This window comes from Cynara cardunculus (genome assembly GCF_001531365.2).
Source record: "Cynara cardunculus var. scolymus isolate 2C chromosome LG 16, CcrdV1, whole genome shotgun sequence".
Taxonomy (NCBI): Eukaryota; Viridiplantae; Streptophyta; class Magnoliopsida; order Asterales; family Asteraceae; genus Cynara; species Cynara cardunculus.
This window is the reverse complement of record NC_037543.1, coordinates 6586997-6609160: the sequence shown is the minus strand read 5'-3', so window position 1 is coordinate 6609160 and position 22164 is coordinate 6586997. Positions and strand designations below refer to the sequence as shown.

Sequence of the window (22164 nt, the reverse complement as noted above, 5' to 3'; positions counted from 1 at the left end):
AGTTGTATTTCTTTACAAGTAAGTTGTATTCGTTCTTATGTTCTTTGTTTACTATGTTTTATATAATAAATCATCAAGAATACTTAGTTTGAACAGGATGTGGAACTGTAATTATGTCAAAAATCACATGGTCCCAAGTACCATTCTAACGAGGCGGGGAAGAGGAGAAGAGGTGGATTCTACTATGTATAAGCGGGGAAGATGGCTTCGGCGGGTTCTAGAGTTTCATAGAGCAGTTAAGGATTGTGCTTTAATAGCATCATAAAAACTATGATATACCTTTGAATAGTAATTTGATTCTAATATTTCTTAATGATAACAAGGAACAATAAAAATAAAAATAAAAACCGTGTATATATACTAAACAGAAAATGGGTAAAAGGAAAGAAAATGGATGATCTGCCAACTGCAAATAAGGAGTAATATTAGTTGACCAATTCTTTATAATTACTTGTGTCCAAATCTCAACTCACTGAATGAATCTGTTGATATGTTTGTTTTATTCATTTTACACTCACTCCTACTCCTACTCCCGACCTTGTTCCCTCATTACAACTTTCTCCATAACTTCATGTATTTTTTTAACAAAGCATTGGTAGCTAGGTACAACATTCATTCATTGCAACACTCACCATGCCTCAACCCTTTTCTCTTCATCACCTAATGTGCAATTTTTGTATTTGATTTTTCTTACCTTCACATCATTTAAATTGTTTGACTTATTATATAATAGTAGAAAACATACATAGGATCATATCAGACCAAAATGTTTTCATCAGAATACATATATCTTGTTTGACTGTTATTTTGTGTTCTCACAAGTCTCATGAAAACGAGAATCTCACCTGAACCCAACCTATATAAAACATATGTTTATATAGAGGCACCTTCTTTTGTTAACCGCCTAATTACTACAAACTTTGTTGTAATCTTTTGAGAAAATTCTTTGGAATTTAAAGTACGTATTACTATAATCTTCATTGACAACTATTTTTACATAATTCAAATAGAAATTTATAGCCTACCATAAGAATTGATTTACAATCAAAAAATGGAATGATATTTTGAATATGTTGTCAATTCTTCTAAACTTTAAAAAAAACGTGTTCTTTAACAATCTTAGATTGTGTAAATCGATATTAGCAAGTCTACTTGCATTTATACAAGATTTGAGCAAGAATCGAGTCTTCTAGAGCATGTAATTTTTGCTCCTCACATGACATCAAATCTATTACGAAGATCTTCACTTGTGTGTTGAAACTTGTGGTTCGCTGGTCCATGTGTTCATTCCGTTGGAGCCCTTCTAACCGACTTACAAGCACAACTTTAGAAAGCGCGTCTTCCAAAAAGATCTCTTTGTCATGGACGTCTTTATGGAAAATATGATCATGTCAATATTCATTAAGAACTCGTAATATCTTTGTCAATGATCTAGTCTGAATGTTGATCATGTTCCCAAGAGGACTTGGATCTCATGCTTTGAAGATTGATCATATGTCTTCAGAATGTCGATCCTTGTTGATGCCTTGAAGCTTTAACCATTTACCTTTTTGAACCGACTTCAGATTGCAAAATGGCCTTTTGAACTTTATTCAGAAGGGCTTCAAAACCCAAACTTTCGAACACATACATATTAACGAACCAAACCCCATACCTTTTATTTCTTTAAAACTTGGAGTTTCTATCGAATGCTTATGGTGTACAACTTCACGTTTTCTAGGTTTACATGTTTAATTTTTCTAATTTGGAGGGAAAAATTCAAAATCATCAAATTGTTCTTACATGAGGGGCACATGCATGCATTTAGTGGCTATAACTACCATTAGATGAAAGAGCGAAATCTACAACACATGTCGGGTTTGTTGACAAAAGGGTAGGCCGACTTTTCTCAAATACAAAACAAGTGTCGGGTTTGATCACCGGTCCCCCTCTTTCTAGCCTCAGACGTTAAGTGAGCCAAAAAAATGCCCATCACATTGGTGTCCTTGAAGGCGGGTTCCATGTGGGCCCGGTTGAGGTTGTCTGTAGTCAATTTTTTGTCTAAATTATATGGATGAAAACTAGAAAAACCAAGAAAAAGAACATGAGTACAAAAACCCTATGTGAGTGACTATAAACGATTATGCCGTCGAGGTTTTCGGGGTCAAAGTAATGTTACGGTCTCACCTTAACTTAAAAAAGTAGCCGAGAGCTAAAGGAGCTATTTGTTTCAGAGCCGTTTTGGGGGGTGTACTAAACCCAATACGTACCACACCGCTGGGAAGCTCGCCTAAATTTCTAGTCTCTCTCTGACATCAACTCAATGTCGTCCTCACCAAAAACTTGCTTTACTAATCAAGTGAGTTATAATTTAATTATAATAATATAACTCTAATATTCAAAATTCCTATGATACTATTAGGGGTGAACGCGGGTTGGGTTGGGTTGGTCGGTTTACAACAATTTTACAACCCAACCCAATTATGACGGTTTGGAAAATCTGAACCCAACCCAATCCAATCCTTGTGGGTTGAGGCGGGTTGAGTTGAGTTGGCAGGTTAGTAGTTCCATAATTTGACGAACGAAATAATTTATAAAACTTAAGTTTATAGATCATACTATAAAACGTCCTATCTAGAAATGTTATAATAGATTTATAGGACATTTTTGGACGTATCAAAAAGTGTTTTAGAATGATCTTTAAATAAAATGTCGTATTAGTTATTTTATAGAAACATTTTGAGAATTGTCCCGTAAACTCATCTATTTATAGGACACCTATGCTCATATGACACTTTTTCAAGTCATGTTGTATAAAATAACTAATACAACATTTTATTTTAAAAGCATCATATAATTTGTTAAGACGTCCAAAACCATCCTATAAACATATTGGAACTCTTTTAGATAAGATATTTTTCTAATGTAACTCTTTTAGATTGATGAATTCGTCCATCAAATATCTATCAATATCATTCATATTTTCCAACATAACAATTAGTTGTTGCTGCAAACAAAATCAATAATTTTCCTTATTAATTAGATTATTAGTCATCATTTTTTGATCGTGAATCTCTTTTGGTAACCTATATGTTTAGTTAAAATGAAACAAAATATAATATCAATAAAAATTATATAAAATTTATACATTATAAATATATATATATATATACATAATAAACATATATATATATATATATAATTTTATAAAAATTATATATTAGCGGCGGGTTGACGGGTTGGGCGGGTTGAGCCAATTTCAACCCTCCTAATTGGCGGATTAACGGTTTGGCGGGTTAGCGGTTTGGCGGGTGGGCGATTTGGCGGGTAGACGGAGTGGATTTAATTGGGTTGTTAGCGGATTGGGTTGGGCGGGTTTCACAGGTTGACGATTTTTTTACACCCCTAGATGCTATGATTTAGGATGTTCAAATTCTAATATTAATATTTGAATATGTTCATATCATTCTATTATCATCGTCTAAACGTTTTTTATTCAAAATAGTTTTTTTTTTTTGAAAAACAAAACTCAATTCATGTATATCTATATCTATATTACTTTATAAAGTATATTTGTTAAGGTTTTAAAAACAACTCATAATACATTGAGTACTCCTCTTTTATGCATTTGATCTTAAATACAACATATAAAGCATAAGAACAAACTGCATGAAAAAGTAACGTACTTTGCCTCGATTTCTATTTTGGGTAGCATACTTTCAAAACTTTCGGTTTTGTACCTAAGATGTAAAATTTCAAACATTTAAGTACCTAGGTAACCGGTTCAAGCATTAACCGTTTACCATGTTGATATGACGAGTGACGTGATATCTAACTCAGTATTATTTGCTTAAGTGACTAGTGACATGGATTTTTTAATCTAAAATTAGTTTTTATATTATTGTTATTATATATTATCATATATATATATATATATATATATACACATACATAGAGGCGGGATCCGTTGAAAACTGCCTAATTTTTAGAAACCGTGTAAACCGATTTCGACCAATATGAATTTTTTTAATTAAATTAAATTTACATTGTTTTTGATTAAATATGGAAATTATTAAGAGATCTTAATTAAGAAAACGTAATAAAGGAATGTTAGAAATGGTAATATTTAAATGTTTATTTAATTTAGTATTTTAATAATTAAATATATTTATTTGTTGTTATAGGTTTATACGTAGTAAGAATATGAAGATCAAAAACTTATATTCATTGATCCACAAAATCAGTAACAGATCCTAACAGAGATTCATGAACCGGTAAAAATATAAATATTAATGACACAGATTCATGTTTAGATAGCAAATTGTTTTTTGGATAATCTTGTTTGCTTAGCAATTATTATTGATGAAATTGTTTCATTTTTTTAAATTTTTTTTGGATGATTTTGTTCACTTAATGGTTAACAAAGCCTGTAATGGTAAATGCATTGACGCTATGAAAAGTGTTCGGATTGCAAAAACTTAGTCGATGAAATAGGTGCATAACGAAAGTGAAAACATTTCATAATTGTTAAAAAAATGTTGTGTAATTAGCGAACAGTAAAACCATTTGATAATTAGATTGTAACGGATTCATCTACCAATAACATGAAAATGACAAATGTCTCATCTAGCATTACGTTAATTTGTGTATTGATGAAACTATGAAACGTGTTCAGATTACAAAAACTTTGTCGATGAAATGGTTGCATAACGACAGAGAAATCATTTCATAATTGTTAAGAACATGTTTAATTAGCAAACAGTGACCATTTCATAATTAGATTGAAACGGATCCATCTACCGAAAACTTGAAAATGACAAATGTCTCATCTAGCATTACGTTGATTTGTGTATTGATGAAACTRTGAAACCATTTCGTTCATGAAATGTAGTAGTAAATTTTTTATTATTATTATTCAAAAGGTTTCATTATGTTAAATTGATTATAGTGTGTTTTATTTTTATTGTTGATCTATTTTAATGATGGATACTATATTTTTTATAATATTTGAACATAAAATTAATATATTATTTTAAAAATGATTTTGTTTCATTAGTATTATGATATACATGATATGGTTGCCATTAAATAAAAAGACAATTAAAACGTTGATGTACTTCAGACAATGATTCATTCTTTCCACAGAGAAAGCTTTCATATTGTTTTACTAGATTAATCTTCCTCGATTCTTATACTTCAGTAGTACCTTCATATTGAACACCACATGGATTTCGAGGTTTTGAGCTTCATCATAGAATGATATACCTTATCAGGAAGAGACATGGCTATTATAGACCTCGTACGAGTATCTAAAGCCATCTTCGTCTTGTCTTAATCACTTCATTGATGAGGGAGATTAGGAATCTGTCATTCAGGAATCGCAACAGTCGTAGCAGTTGCAGGAACTGCTGGAGATATAACATATGGAACATAAGGTCCATTTTCTATATAGTATGAAATTTCAGGATCCACACCTTCCAAGAAGAGAGACACCCGATTCCTCTAGTGACTAAAGTTGTCTCTAATGAAACGGGGAGGTTTGGCAAGAGAGCCATTATCGTGAAAATGAGTGATAGTGTTTTGTAAAGCCATTTGTAAAGGAATAAATTATCTAGAGAAGAAAAGATAATAAAATGCCAATAAAACAACACAAGAAGCAAACGCCTCTCTGATACCACTTGTTAGTCCCAGCTAGATTTACAACAGTTATAGGATCAATTTGTAAAGGGGGGGGGGGATAAATACAAACACAGAAACTCACTTTCACTTTTAAAAATTGTAAATTGATAAAGATGGAACAATACAAATTTACAGATTGTTTGCGGAAAATATAAGGTAAAAAACCTATCTAAATAATCTAAGGATACACACTATTACACTTAGCAAAGAGAAAAGATTTGTTGTAAGAATTAAAGACTTACGAAAGTGTTCTTCACTTGTTCAAAGTGGTTCTTTCTCTTTTAGAGAGAGTAGTGAGAAAAGTAACTTCTTGGGTAAGTTTCTTAGAGAGGAAGAATGATAAATGAGTAAAGAGCACTCGTCTATTTATACCCATTGCATTAATTGCAATTTAGAAGGTACACAACACGTGTCAAGCTTTTGGAGGAAAGTTTGTCCTTTGTTACAGTGAACAATCTTTTTGGCTTTTCATGAGCAGATATCTTTTCATAGAGTTGGTGAGCACTATAGATTCAACTTGGTGGCATCGTACAATACTATACTCTGGAAAAGGTATGGGTTTGTTCTTGGTGTGTGCAAGGACAAGACAAAACAATCGTGCATGATAAGCTTTATTTGACCGTCAAATGCGGGGACGACGCTGGAGGTCTCTTCAGCATTTGCTAAAACTTGTGCAGTCTTCACACATATGTAGACGAGCTTGTAATCACTGAATGACGCTTCATATCACGAATGCACTAGTCTCTAGTCTTCCAATTCTGTCTTCGACATTGCTGAAGGTTCTTTGGTGTGAGTTTTGTCTTCTTGAAGTATAACAGTCACTGGAGAGTTACAATACATATTCAGCAATCACTAAACAGACTCAGTGATGATCGCTGAAACTGAATATACAGAAACACTATACTTCGATAGGTAAAAGGGATTATCATCAAATCAATGAGAGATGATCAACATAATTGATTGTTCAGCTAGGGTTAGATCGATTCCTTTATTTGGGTGTGATAATCATGTGATCATGCAACAAGGTATCAACTACGAACCGAGTTTCACATGAGACGGTTCATATTTAGGTTCAACTACATTGGGTGTGATAATCATGTGATAATGCAACAATGAATCAACTAGGAATCAATTATCACAAAAATACAAATCAGATTTGGTTTCGACTACATTGGGATGTGATAATCGTGTGATAATCATACCTAATTGAATTGATCAGAGTGCGGTCAAACTAAAAATTGTATATCCATTTAGCGATTATCACATGTTCATCACGATTAAAGTATGATAATCGATTATTTTGGCTAGTTTAGTTTAGTGGTGATTACATGTTTAGGACAGTTAACATATCGAACTAAGGATCCAAGGTTGAATGTGATCATACGATTATCACATGATTAACACATCTGATCACATGATTATCACTATGTGATCAACACGTTCAGTTGAACATGATCAATCCCAAGCAAAAAAGGATGGGGTAATTCTAATTAATTAAAATAATATAAAAAATACCTCATTACATTAGTGTTCTTATTGACTTATTTGTATTTAATATAATTTAAATTATTGATTAAAAAAGTTTGAGGTTAGTAGGTTGTTCTCGCATTCTCGTAAATCACAAGTGTTCTCGTTTGAACATCCACCTATATATATATATATATATATATATATATATAATGGAGCGATCAAATGAAAACCACCCTCATTTGTAAAAACCGTACAAACCATCCTCATACGTCGATTTCATTGTTTAATCTTATGAAATTTTTTCATGAAATTGTTTAATCTTATGAAATATATAATACTTTTTTTGACGAATTTGTTTCATATATGATTATGAAATTGTTTCATATAATATTTTGACGAATTTGTTTCATATATGGTTATGAAATTGTTTCATATAATATTTAATGAAACCATTTCATGTATTTCTCTAAAATTAAAATAATGAAGATGATAATATCCATGATTAATACCCTCCATAATAAAAATGGTTAATCAATCTCTCATAATACTGAGTTGGATGCCATATAATCACCACATTAGCAAATACTACTGAGTTGGATGCCACTTCTCTCGCCACATCAGCATGGTAATCGGTTACTGAGGTAAAAATGTTTGAAATTTTACATCCTAAATATCAAAACGAAAGTTGTATAAATACGTTCAAATATGAGATGACTCATATCAACCTATATTGTTGCTTGACATTCTTACTCAAGACTTGGTGCTTCATAGTTGTGTGTTCATCTATTGGAAAAATTGTTACAAAAGTTGCTATTTGGTATGTTTATTATGCTAAATATTTGTGGTAGAACAACTTGAGAGAAAGTTGGTTTGATGTATCTCATTCTCATCTAAACTTTGCTGCAAAATACAAGTTGAAAGTTGGTGTTTGGTGTTTGTTTTTTTAGTAACCAAACACTTATTTCACATTAATTTTGATACATGTATAATGGCACTGTCTGTAATACAAATTAATGAAATTATTATATTTTGCACGATAAAATCCCATCGATTTTATTTTCAACATCTGTCACATACAAGTTATGATAATTCTGATTTCGATATTTTATCTCGATAAATGAAAGTCATTCCGATAGACGAAGAAGTATATCCCCCATCAATAACAAGATTATGCCCCGTTATAAATCCTGCTTTATCACTAGCCAAAAACAACACCGCCTCTGCAACATCTTCCACACTTCCGCATCTCCCTTTCAATAAACTCGCATTCTCGCTTACTTTCTGTTGCACTTCCTCGACCGTCACGTCATTTTTGAATCCACGATATGCGTCGACAAGCATCTCTGACAACACGCCATGCGGTAACACGCAGTTCACACGGATCCCGTAGATGCCCAATTCGCATGCCGAGCTTCTTGAGACTCCAAGAATGGCTTCTTTCGAGAGTGTGTAGGCATGTGATCCAAGGCCTCCCATGATCGCGGCTGTGCTTGATGAGCTTATGATCGAACCACCATTTCCGGCCAAGATCATTGCACGTGCCGCATGCTTTATGCCGTGTACGACACCGTTCACGTTGACACCGATCAATTTTGCGACGTTTTTCATTTCGACACTACATATGCTTCCTCCAACATCTGCAAGGAAAGAACCAAGAACGATGAGTTGGTTGGGTTCTTGATCAATCTTGAATCCCACATATGTGGATTTTAATAACATGGTATTAATGCTTAATAATATAGTAAAGATAAGTCTAGAAAATGGTAGATATGTACCACCAATTCCGGCATTATTGAACAAAATATCGATTTTCCCTTTCCAAGTTACAGCTAGTTGAATGGCAGCTTCTACGTCAGATTCTACCGAGACATCACAATGTACATAACGACCATTGATTGAATTAGCCAGATTTGTTCCCAAGTCATCCAAAACATCAGCAATGACGACATGTGCCCCATTCTCAGCCATTAACTTCGCAGTGGCACCCCCGATTCCTCTTGCTCCACCCGTAACCACTGCAACTTTATTTATTAACCTGTTTGTCGTCACACCAAGATAAATATTGTTTTCAATCAACATGACGGTCGTTTTTTTAATATTCGGACACTTAAAAATTCCTTAAAATATGTCGTCTCACTCTATTTTATAGGTATATAACAACTTTCAAATAGAGACAACCAGAAGATTGGAAAGATGGAACCACTAATAAAAACAAACATATACCCTCTAAATATAACCTTCATCTTTTTGTATAATTTATTTGTAATTTTGGTTATATTTTATCTATTTTTAATTAAAAATGCGAAGTATTATTTTTTTATTCTAAAAATTATATCAATCAAATATATTAATTGAGGTATAGTTATGTAATATATTTTATTGGTATTGTAATATAAATTTATATTTTTTATTTTTTAATACTTGTTTATATATTAATGTTAAATTCATAATTTAATAAATAAAAAAATTATGACAATATCAATTAATGGTCAAACTATTGTATTTGGTTATAACCAAAATTCCATTTAATAAATTTTTTATAGACATACTTCATAAAACATTAAAAAAAAAGCATAAATCAATTTCTTTTTAGGAAATTATAGTCTATAATTTTTTATATATTCATTGCCAAATCACAAAAAGAACTGATGTGATATTAATAATTAATAAAAATTAATTTTTTATTAAGAAATCGTACTTAGAGTCACTATAATTTCTAATTAAGAAAATCCTATGTGTCACTCAAGAAATCACGTAAGAAATTACAGTGGTAGATGGTCGACTTTTTTATAGGACTTAGATCCAACAATTGAGCGTCCTATTTAAAGTGTTACAATAAATTTATAGAACAATTTTAGACGTTTTAACATGTTATTTTAGTACAATTCTGAAATAAAACGTCTTACTAATTTTTTACATCACATTATTTGAAAAAATGTCATATAAACACAAGTGTTCTATAAAAAGATGTAAGAAGTGTCCTGTAAAAAGGTTAATACGGTAGTTTGTTTTAAAAACTTGTTAAAACGAGAAAAAAAAACGTTCTATAAACTTATTACAATACTTTTATATGGGACTTAAAAATATTTTGTTCTATGAACTTAAGTTCTATAAAAATAGACTATTAAGACATTTACTTAACTTTTAATGCTCTATAAACTTAATTATATTCTAACGATAATAAATGTCTTATGCTAAAGTAGTTATTAGGGGTTGTGTGGCAATTGTTGAATGGTTCGGTGCAGAATGATTAAAAGGCTCTCATGATATAGTGCAAAATGAAATATAATTGTTTGGTAATTGTGTAGAACGAAATTAGGGCTCTTGATGGTTAAGGGAGATCCACGATACAAAATCAGTCAAAAGGTTTTAGAACCATTAAAAGGCAGATTTTTTTGTGCCAAACAAGATTCACCTCTTAATGATTTAGAGGTTGTCTTTTAATGGAACTATTAAGAAGTAATTAAACAACCCATAAGAAGTATATTATACTTAATTAAAAGTTGATCCAACCTTTTTGTTGCATGCTTGTGGGCATCACCATCTTCATGAATATGATCCATGGTTTTGAGGCAATTGTGGCTTATTGAAGGTCCATGACATTGAATTTATAGAAAAGTATGGAGATGGGTGGGTTCCCTTTGTATGAATCTATAAATCTATTTGCATGCACTCTCTATTTTCTTCAACCACTCTTCACCTATGATGTTGCTAATATGCATGCATTTCACATTTTTATGGACACAAATTTGTTATATTATAAAATATTTAGATATTTTTTTAATAACTTGTTAAGATTAGAGCTTTTTCGATAAATTCAATTTTATAAGTAATTATTGCATACATATAATTTCTTATTACTTTTTAAACTGCCTAAAATTAACTATAAATATAGATAATCATTGAGCTGCTAATACCATATAATACTCAGAAAAAGCTTCTTCAATAAAACTAGAGTACATTCCATTTTTGGATTATGTGGTTTGACCGAAAATCACCCATGTGGTTCAATAAGTAGAAAAATAGTCGCTAGATTATGCATTTGGCTCTGAAATAAGTCCTTTTTATCCTAATACTACTAACTGAAAATGCGTTAAGAGAGGTGTTTTCGTCATTTCAAAATTTTTATAAATAAAATTGAATGTATGAGTTTTTAATACTTATGTACAAATGTGTTTGCTATTACATTATTATGATATTGTTTATTATTATATATATAAACACAATTTTACATAAGTTTTAAAACTTGTACACCCAATCTTTTTAATAAAAATACAAAAAAAATGCCCTTTATTTAACAGACTCTCAATTAGTGATGTTAGAACAAAATACTCGTTTTAGAGTCAAATCAAATTTTTTTGCCCTGTGGTTTATACAAAACTACAAACAACGTCCATGTGTTTCAATAAGTATTGAAATGGTCACTACAATTTGCATTTTGCTTTGAAAGTGGTACCTTAGCCTTACAACATTACAAAATGTCAGCTAAGTGAGGGGTATTTTGTCAATTTAACTTTTTTTGATCTTTTTCTTGGTTTATATTTTACATATTAATACACCCTACACCATACCACCCCTCCCCTCCTCTACCCTCGTCGAGTCTAATTTTGTTGGCCTTTATTCTGTTTCTAGCATCATCCCTAAACATTCCTCGTCCCAAACACACCACCCTTACCATTCCTCAATACCCTCAAACACAATTACCTTAACATTGTTCTCACCCTGAAATACCACTACCCTCACCATTCCCCACTACTATTGATCGAAGATGGAAGTGGGTCTTGGGGATGGAGGTGTGTCTCAAAGTTGGTCGGATATGGAGGTGGTTGCCGGAGTACGTGGATCTCAATATTGGGCCATGATGATGAAGATGGCCATAGCTGGATGAGGCCACGAAAGCCAAAGGCAGGGCCGGCCCTGGCCACGTGCAGCCGCACAGGGCATCAAAGCCTAAAGGGGCATCAAGTTGTCATCTATTACTAGTTTTGGGTTTAATAATTTGTAAATTAGACAACGAAGCGTTAACTATAAAAACAAGCCCAAAGCCTAGTAGTGATGAATACTGAATGCATATCGTGAAACGGTTAACACCACCATTCCAACAACTCAATCTAATTTCAATTGTTCTTCAAAGTTCGACTATTTCGTTTTTCAAGGCATGGAGTTCTCTTTCCAGCTGATTAACGGTCATGAAATTAGATTCAAGAAATCAAAGATGGAAATCTCGAATGAGTGATTTCTATTGTTGATTGAACTTACCGAGTTGTTGTCTGAGTCATATTATGATTTATGAATCTTAAATCTTTTTGCAAAAAAAAATCTAAATTTTTAACTGATTATTATAAAGTTGGGTCATGTGGTCGTGTGAGTTACTTACATACTAAGCTAAGGGGATTTTGTCATTTTGATAATGAGTCTTCCTCTTGCATATTGAAATATCTTAGAATTGAAATTTTAAATGCATATGAGCACATTATTGTATCAACATAGTTGGAACACACTGCACAATATTAACAACATATTATGATATTGTCTTAATTATTGCAGTGCACAGTAACATAGATTACGAATTTACAATTTATTATTGTCCTTTTGACTTTTGTTTACTTTGAGGTTTGACATCACCGCATTAGATTTAGGAGTCGTTTGATTGGTCTTTTTATTAAAGTTGTCTGTATGAATTAATCTGTTTGTATAAGTTGGAAAACTTTTTGTTTATGAGAGTTTTTTCGCAGATGTAAGGAGCGTTTTTTTAGTTGGAAGGGACATGTTTTGAAAAAAAAAACTTGGATTTCTATATAAAGCTCCCTCTAGAAGCTTATTGGATAAGTCACTTTCTATATCATTAAGCCACTACGAAACAGTCATGCATAGTTGAGCGAATAAGCTGTTAGTTCCATTGAGCTTATTAAGCTGTTAACAGATAGATGTACCGGGGAATTAGCCATGTCATTTGAAGGGGTGAGGGTTCAATATGAAATTAAAAAGGAGGGGCTTTTTCTTATAGTATGATATATAGTATATTTTGTGAATTTTTAAAGGAAAATGGGTATAAGGACAATATGACCTCACAACTAACGACTCTTTGACAAATGGTGTTAGGGCAAGGGACCACTTCCAAAGCAAAATACAAACTCTAGTGACCATTTATGTACTTATTGAAGCACAAGGACGTTTTCATACCAAAATTGTACTTTACTCTTATAGCTATTGAATCATTGGAGAGATTCTCAAATATTTTCTCTATACCAATGCTGAACTTGGTGTTTAAGCAGAACAATTTAATGGCTTGTCTTGAGCTAAAGAATCCAGATTCCCCCGATCTTTTATTTGTCGAGTTTCTAAAGAGGCGCCCTTTGGACCATGATATGACTGTTGATGATCAACAACTATGAATCGATTAAGCAAGGGTCTATATTTTGTAGACTATAGTTTTGGACTATGACGTTTCTATCCATGATCCACTAGAACATATTGGGTACCAAAAATTTGGGAGAGCTATTTACAAAATTATAGGGTCAACAAGACCCAAATGGTCTTTCTTATTTGATGCCCTGATTCGGTGTTTATCAGGTGGATGGGATCATGCTATTACGCTATCTTTAATTTATTATGGACTTATTTATGCTCGAAGAATTGACTGTCCACCCTAATATTTGAAGATATAGTCAACAACCTTGTTGGGAGGAAGAACTCAAAAATAGTGGTCTAGACTAGATTTATTAGTCCATTCTTGAAGGTTATGCTTATAGATGAATATCTAGCTAATTGGACTCCTACAATAAAGACCAAGATTAGCAAAAGTCTTCAACATATTGATGGACGTACCTAAGGACCCTATGTCAGAAGGTATGTAAATCTGATTCCTAATCCTTCTATTAAACTTATTATTCATTCGACACATGCATTTGGTAGTGATGAGGAAGAAAAGATGATAGAACCACCCTCGTAGTCCGTCTCCAAATAGGTTCCCACACCTTCATATTTCTCTTCTCAATAGTTGGAAGTTGTTGAACTTTGTCCAAGACCCGAAACACTAGTTGATAAACTTGATACCCATTCACTGCCCTCTCAAGTGGTTGATGTTTCAATAAGGAACCCAACACTACAAAAGAAGAGAGTTCCAAGAGAGGTCGTGAAAGGTATGAAGGGTGTTCCTACGCTTCGGCCGTCGATTGAAATAGGTACGCCATGTTATATACTAGATTGGATGTCTTATATTCCCTAATGAATGACGAGAAAATATCAATCAAACCCAGGTGGTGCTCACTAGGTAGTAGTGAAGAACATCCTAAAGTATCTTAGAACAACTAAGGATATCTTCTTACTACAAGGCGGTTAGGAAATAGATCTGTGTATCCAAAGGTAAACAAATGCTAGTTCCTAAACCGACCATAATGACTTTAATCGCAGTAGGGATACATGTTTTTAAATCATAAAACTATGAGCTATAAGAGCTACAGACACGATAGTAGAATTGACTACAAATATGACAGATCATCTCTTAAAACCCAAAAGTCAGAACAAGCATGTTGCTTACTCTGGTGCTATTGGCTTGAAGTTTTTGTAGAACATTGATTTGATTTGTTATTTTAGTAAACTTTGTTTGAACAATAAAACAATTATGTTTTTATGTATTTTGGCATATTGGATATGAGTATTTACATTAAACATCTAGGTGTTTAATATTAGCATGTTTAAGTATTCTGAGATAAATATGACGATCATATTATTTAAAATTATCCTTGATCGATTACCATCAAGTGATTGATAATAAATAAAGATCATTGTGAAGTTTTGTCATAGTCCAAGTTGGAAGTGCACTGGGTGCAATAACGAGGGTCACATGCACTTGTCTGAGGGACAGGTGTTGGACAAGACTCACAATCAAGATCACCTCATAGATCGGCATCGTAAGGTGAGTCTTGAAATGGTGGACACTTTTATCGTCAGCCTGAGATGTTCATTGGTACTAATGTAGAAGGAGTGTTATACTTTGATGTAGTCTAACATTATCCTTAACCGGGTAATTATAAGGCTATGTTGGATATGACGTGAATTGTGTATAAGTCGTGTACATGCAATATGGGGTTTTCTCCTCTCAAGTGGAGAGAGATATTTCTAGGCCCCTCGATGATAGAGTTTGATTCAATGGCCATAGACAAGTGGATTAGTTGAATTAATAGCACCTGTTTGAATCAAATATGTTGGGATCGAGAACATAATTTTTAAACTATAAAGGGTGAGATAGATCTATGCCTCAAGTTCAAAACAAAATATCATGAAGCAAAAAAAAATAAGGGATGATATTACCATATGATTGATTGGAGATTGGATCAATCAGATTATTCGAAGCAAAAACATATTTTGCATTGCCTTGGGGGCGGTGACGTGTTGCTAGACTTTTTTCACGTCTGTGTTATTGTGTCCTGTGTAAGTGGGAGAATATAAGTTATTATATGCGCACGACACATGTCAGACAGGGATATTGATGGGGAGTATGTAAACCTATAGGGTCGTATACAAAGAACACGTTTGCTTTCATTTGTAGAAACCTGGATTAAATCAAGTTGATTATGGATATAATTATTTTTAGAGGACAATTATGAAAATATGTGTTGAAACGAAATTATGATGATTACATGGTGTTATCTATAAATATGTATAATTATACTAAAGTTTAAGATAATTATATTAATGTTACAGATAATTATTAAACCTTATTTGAGTTATAGTCCATTTATAATTCCAACTATATAAATAAGGCGTTAGGCTAAATCAATTTTGGTTGAATCTTTAGAATTAGCCATTCAAAAATTATAGATCTAGGGTTCTTAAGCCAACATCTGAGCATGTATGTGTGTGAATCACTAATAGAGGAATCCTATTTTGGATTCTAATATCTGTAAAAGGTATTTTTTTTAAACACCCTAAGGTGTGTGGTTTTAATTAAATGACTCATTGGATCCGGCCATAGGTTTTATGACTTAGGCCCCGTTTACTAACCTCTTACCGCCTCTTACCCGGCTCTTACCCATTAAGAGATGCTTACCCGGGTAAGAGGTAAAAGTGTTTACTAAAAAAAAAATCATCTCTGACCGTCCTCTTACCACAGTCAGCAACAAAAATCAATCTTACCATGGTAAGAGGCCTCTATTCCTTCTCTACCCCTCCCATCTAAAACCCTAATCGATTTCTTCTTCATACGAAACTGGTGCGACATCCTAATCGATTTCTTCAAGTTTTCTTCAGGTATAGTAATCGATTTCCAAGAGATGTCTTCTTTCTTCTATTGATATCTATCCTAATCGATTTCTTGATTTTTTCTCTTCTTTTGATTTCATAAATATGCAAAGAAAAGAAGAGGGGATCTTCGTATTTTCTTCTCTGTTGATTTCGTGAAGCTTCAAACCAACCGACTTTCTAGGTATTCGATTTTCTTCTCTATTGTTGCAAATGGGTTGATTTTGTTTTTGTCATTCTCTACTTTATTTTCTGCAAATGAGTTGATTTTGTACTGAATATGTTCTAATGGGTTTACCATTGAAGAAGAATACATGAATGATCTTGTTTTTCTATCAGCCAAGTTTTGCTACATCAGATATCTAGCTAGGGCCTGCATTTGGATAATCTTGTTTTTCTATTCATGTTTCCTGCAGTATCCCAACTACTGTGTACATGAAATCAGAAGTGTACAATCGATCTGCATATTCATGTTCATATAAACAAACAGATAACCAAAAACCAGTAGAGTTAACTGAGATTTGGCCTCATTAAATTCATATGCAACATGTTTGAAATAGCAAACAAACAGCAAAATAAGAGAAAGTAATAAGCAAAGAACAAGAAAAGAAAGATTGGTATGTGTTATTTTATAACAGCTCTTGGTGGATTGGTATGTGTTATTGCCCTTTTCTTTTGATAACCCAAGAAAAAGAGTGTGTGCAAAAGCTTTATTTCTTTGAACGATGTAGTTTAGATTTAAAAAAGGCGAGTACCTTTCTTCTTTTTTCTTGTTCTTGGTTTAAAAAAGACAAATACCTTTCTTCTTTTTTCTTGTTCTTCTGTGTTTTAAGAGCTGCTATAGCTCTTTGATTGATCACCCTCTGTATGTCTGCTATAGCTCTTTTTTCTGCTACTGCTATAGCTGGTTGGACTTCAGGTAGCATACTTGCTAATTGGGTGTTGCTTGTTTGGGGCTTTTTTCTCGAAGCTTTTGTATGTTAATTGGGTAATAGTAGTTTAGATTATTCTGAGATATATTCTTATTCCAAAACCCCTTTAGCCTATGTAGTACACACACATATACATATATGTGTGTATATATGTGTATATATATATATATATATGTGTGTGTGTGTGTGTGTATGTGTGTGTATGAAAGCACCCTATGTTGACCAAAGTTGTGAGCTTTATGGTTCAACACATTGAATTGCACATGGTTTGATGCTTACCTCAAAAGATGGAATAATCTTTTTATGATGAGACTATATATATATATATATAGAAAAAGAAAGAAAAAACTACAAGAAATTGCTCAATCACCGACCACATGGTTAAGGAGAATTGAATGATAGTGGTAACTGGGTCCCCAGTTTTCAACATGCTCCATTACACAATACTAATGAATGAAACTCAATATTAGTTGAAGTTACCCAAGCCCTTACTCAATATTACTGAAGGAAGGACTCCTAATGCTTCACCATAAATCTATAATCAATAATCAGCACCGCTGGCAACCAAAAACACCAGCAAATGAAGGGGATGAAGTCAAAAATTACATCCCTAAATTTCAGGCACATGGCTTCATGCCACTCTACTCGTAACAGATGTTGCAACACAAGTCGCATATATATTTTTATAACAAGTTTCAACCCATTCATTTTTCTAGGATATGTAACCTCATTCCCTTTAAGTTTTCCTCAATTTGATTTGGGTGCTTTTATGGAGTTATTTTACAAGGGAAATTAGAGTGAGTATTCCATGGTCTGTATTGGAGATTTGGATCTTCCACATCCCTATAATGGAAAAGAAACACTCATCAACAACAAATAACCCACACAAATCATGAACATAAAATGTAACAATTCTTACATGAATTTTATGGAGGAAGAACAACGATATCAACGACAAAAAAAATCTGCAAAAAAAAAATAAACACAATGCATCAATAACAACAAATAGCTTAAATAAAAACATAAAATAAACCATAAAAAAATGTAGCTTCTATCTTGATTTAGACATTCGATTGTGTAGTTTGCAATATGATGGAAGAATTAGTAAAACAAAAGAAAAACGTTAAATGAGATATAATATATAGATGCGATAAAAAAACGGAAGAGAAAATGAGAAGTCTAGAACATTTATGAGTTAATAAAAGACAATTGTGATAACTGAATCTTGGTTATCACTTGAGGTAATTTATACGTCATTATTTATTATGTGTTTACGTGAAAGCATGATGAATTATTATATTAATTATGTGAATCATGTATTTTATGCATAGGAAATATGTATGCATGATATGRRTACATRCATGARATTGTATGTATGTAAAGTATGYATGATTATATGTATACATGAGAAAGTAAAATATGTGAAAATGCATGGTATTATAAGATGCATGAAAAGTTTATCATGCATGAGGTGATGCATGGGTGAGGTGTGTAAGAAGAGGCTTTAATAGCCGACTTTCCTRTTAAGGAAAGGTATAAAAGGGAGGGCTTAGCCTTCATTTCTCTTCTTCTTGCCATTTTGAGTGATTGAGCAATTTAGAAAGTGAAGTCCTGACCGGATTATTCATGGATTGAAGATCAAATTGATTTCAAGTGTTTGATTTCAAAAAGCTTTCAAGGTGAGTGGTTTATACTGCTTTTAAACTCTTCATAGTTGTATAATTGATAGTAGAAACTTTACTCTTGATTTAAAAGTTAAACTTTGAAGTGTTATCCGGAATAGGCTTAAACCCGCCAAGAGTCAAGAGATTTAGCCATAAACCGGACAAGGGTTGGGCGATTTAAGCCCTAAACCGGATAAAGCATGAGCGATTTACAAATAAACCACTTGGCGACTGTTGTCCGGATTAGACCTAAATTGGTCAAAGCATAAGCGGTTTAAGTCTTAAACCGGACAAGGGTTGGGCGATTTAAGCCCTAAACCGGTCAAGGCATAAGCGGTTTAGCTTTAAACCAGACAAGTGTTGAGCGATTTATAAATATTGAGTTTCTATTTTGTACGGAGAAGTATGAATACGACCATGTGTTGACCGGATTATGTTAAATCGGACAGACCTTGGGCGATGTGTTGTCCGGATTTGTTATCCGGACAAAAGTGTTGAAATTTTCTTAAGTGTTAAANCCTTGGGCGATGTGTTGTCCGGATTTGTTATCCGGACAAAAGTGTTGAAATTTTCTTAAGTGTTAAATCGGACAGGCCTTAGGCGATGTATTGTCCGGATTTGGTAAATCGGCCAAGACTTGACCGGAGATGAAGTCCGGCCAAGTCTATGTTGACCGGATTTGCATTATGATTTTGTGCATAGTTTATATATAACTGTTTTTATATATTAAAATGGGAATTTTGATAAAGATGATTTTGAACTGATAATTCCATTGACTGCGGTCTAAATGGAATTGTTTTGTGAAATGTTTTGATGAGGAAATAAGGGTGGCATATCAAGGAGAGGTGTACCATGGGATAAGGGTGACATATCAATGAGAGGTGTACATTTGGATATAAGGGTGGCAATTGTATGTGTGTGTTATATAATAGAACTCTTACTATCATATCCCTTAAGATTATTGTGGCCTGTAATCTTTATTTCTTTGTGATTTAAAGATTTATGATCAGGGTTCTTATTGGAAATCATAGTCTGAATGTTATCGAGAAGGGGATAACAAGTTTGGCCTGAAACTTTGTATAAACCTTGCTTGAATAGAAAAATGTTTAAAAGTGACACTATGTTAATTTGGTTAATATAAACCTGTTTAGAGTTGATGTATTATTCGCAAGCAAAGATTATTGACCTGTAAGGTGAAAAGTATTAATATTGTGTTCTCACCTGTTCATATATTTGACACCAAAACTTTTTAAATAAAACAACTTTTCATATATTTGATATATATATATATATATATATATATATGAAAAGTTGTTTTATTTAAAAAGTTTTGGTGATTATCACCCTGCAATGTCATAAATAGGGTAACTCACTAGACATTTCGATCTAACCTTCGTTTTGTGATTTTAAATATGTATTGCAGGTGGTGCTGACGGTAAGGGAAAGGGAAAAATGTAAAATTTCCCTATATGTATATTTACGTGAAGATTTGGATATGTTATGTATAGTTTTGTTAGTCAAACATGAAACGGTACAAGATTTGTATTTTGAAATTTACGACCATGTATGTTGTACTGGTAATTACTGTATTAAGGGACCTATGTGGTGTATAAATATGTATTTCTATGTATGAAGTATATGTTACATGCAATATGTGGTATGGGGTGTTACAGAAAGTGGTATCAGAGCCTGAGTTTAAGAGATTTAGGTATTCAACAACATGATACCTAGACTTAAACTGTTTTATTGCATGTTAAGGGTCCCAGACATAGTTAGCACCACTGGAAATAAATATGATCGGTTGAAAGAACAGTATGTAAGGTAAATTTTAATTACATCTGGCAAGTGTAATTATGAATTTACATGTACACATCTGAACTTAAATACTTCATTATATTTGGGAATGTGAATTCGTGATTATTAACACTAAAATATGCAGATGTCTAGCCGAACTAGAAGATCTGAAAGAACGGCTCGTCCAGAATCTGAAGAAAGGAAAGAATCACTATAACAAAAAGAGGTTTATAGGACACTTTTTTGGGACACTTTTCGAAAACCGTCCTTTAAAAAGGCTAATACGACACATTAGTTTATGAGTCCTATTTGATTTAATCTTACATGACTCTTAATTTTGATGTCTTATTAACATATCTTGACGTCCTATCATGTAATCTAATACGACATTTTTGAATGTCATATTATTTTATGGTTTAATAGGACACTTGTAAGTGTCGTATTATTTTAAAGACCAATAGGACAATATAAAGTTTAATATTATTGTATATGCTAATATGATACTTTAAATTATCATATTGTTTTTAAAAGCTAATACAACACTTTTGGTTGTCGTATTAGAGATTAAGAGCTAATAAGACACTTTTAAGTGTCCATTAAAACATAAATAATATAAACATAATTATATATAAGCAACTGGGCCTTAAGTGTCCAATTAATTTTGAACAAGGAAAAAGCCTTGTTTGATGTTGAAAGCCCAAAACCTCAAGTTTTGAATACCATCTCTCTTAAGTTTTGGGCTAACAACCTCGAGTTGTTAAATTATGAATTAAGGCCGAGTTGTTTCACGTTGAAAGCCCAAAACCTCAAGGGAAAAGCCTTGTGTCTCGCCGGTCGCCATCATCGAGTCCTCTGCCTCCTTTGCACGCTTCCGTGATGATGGTGGAAAAGCGTTATTCGATGATCAAGATGAATCTTCATATCATTTGCCAACGGATCACATTCAATGCCTCACACTAGACTTAGGTATAGAGATCAAACCTTTATCTTCCTCAATGCTACATCGATTAAGAGAGTACGATGAACTCGCAATTTTAATCTACAGGTTCACATTGTTGAACTCATACTGTTACAAAATAACTTTGTCTTTTCTTGTTGAATTAACTAATTTCTAGTACGAACTATGGCAGGAGAATTCCAGAAACTTACAATGTTATGATGCAATTTTGCTTTTGTTACGATCCAAGTTAGATTAGATGATCGATCGACTGGAGAATTAATCTCACTTCCAAATACGATCAGTGCGTTTTCTACATAAATTAGGCGTTAATCTGTGTCTATTTTTTGTTAGGATTTCTTGATTTGACAACAAGAACTACTTCTATTCCTGTTTTTCGATTTTGTTTCGAAGAATTATGATCTGGTTTTCTGTTCAGTAATTCCACTTTAGCCCAAGTTTTGAT

At 32.7% G+C, this 22164-nt stretch overlaps 2 protein-coding genes across 2 annotated transcripts in view; one reads left to right on the top strand and one right to left on the bottom strand.

The window, feature by feature from the left end:
- The window catches only part of LOC112529658 (uncharacterized mitochondrial protein AtMg00810-like), a 5280-nt gene extending 1105 nt beyond the window's left edge, over positions 1 to 4175 (top strand). Inside the window, exon 2 of the mRNA XM_025140996.1 lies at positions 4164 to 4175. Within this exon, the coding sequence (XP_024996764.1) occupies positions 4164 to 4175 (12 nt within the window). The remainder of the gene's footprint in view (positions 1 to 4163) is intronic.
- Positions 4176 to 8208: 4033 nt separating this feature from the next.
- Positions 8209 to 9207, bottom strand: LOC112529657 (short-chain dehydrogenase reductase ATA1-like). The gene is made up of 2 exons (XM_025140995.1): positions 8904 to 9207; positions 8209 to 8765 (listed from the first exon to the last, which is right to left on the bottom strand). Exons 1-2 carry the CDS (start codon positions 9205 to 9207, stop codon positions 8209 to 8211), a joined length of 861 nt encoding a protein of 286 aa, XP_024996763.1.
- Between the last annotated feature and the right edge of the window lie 12957 nt (positions 9208 to 22164).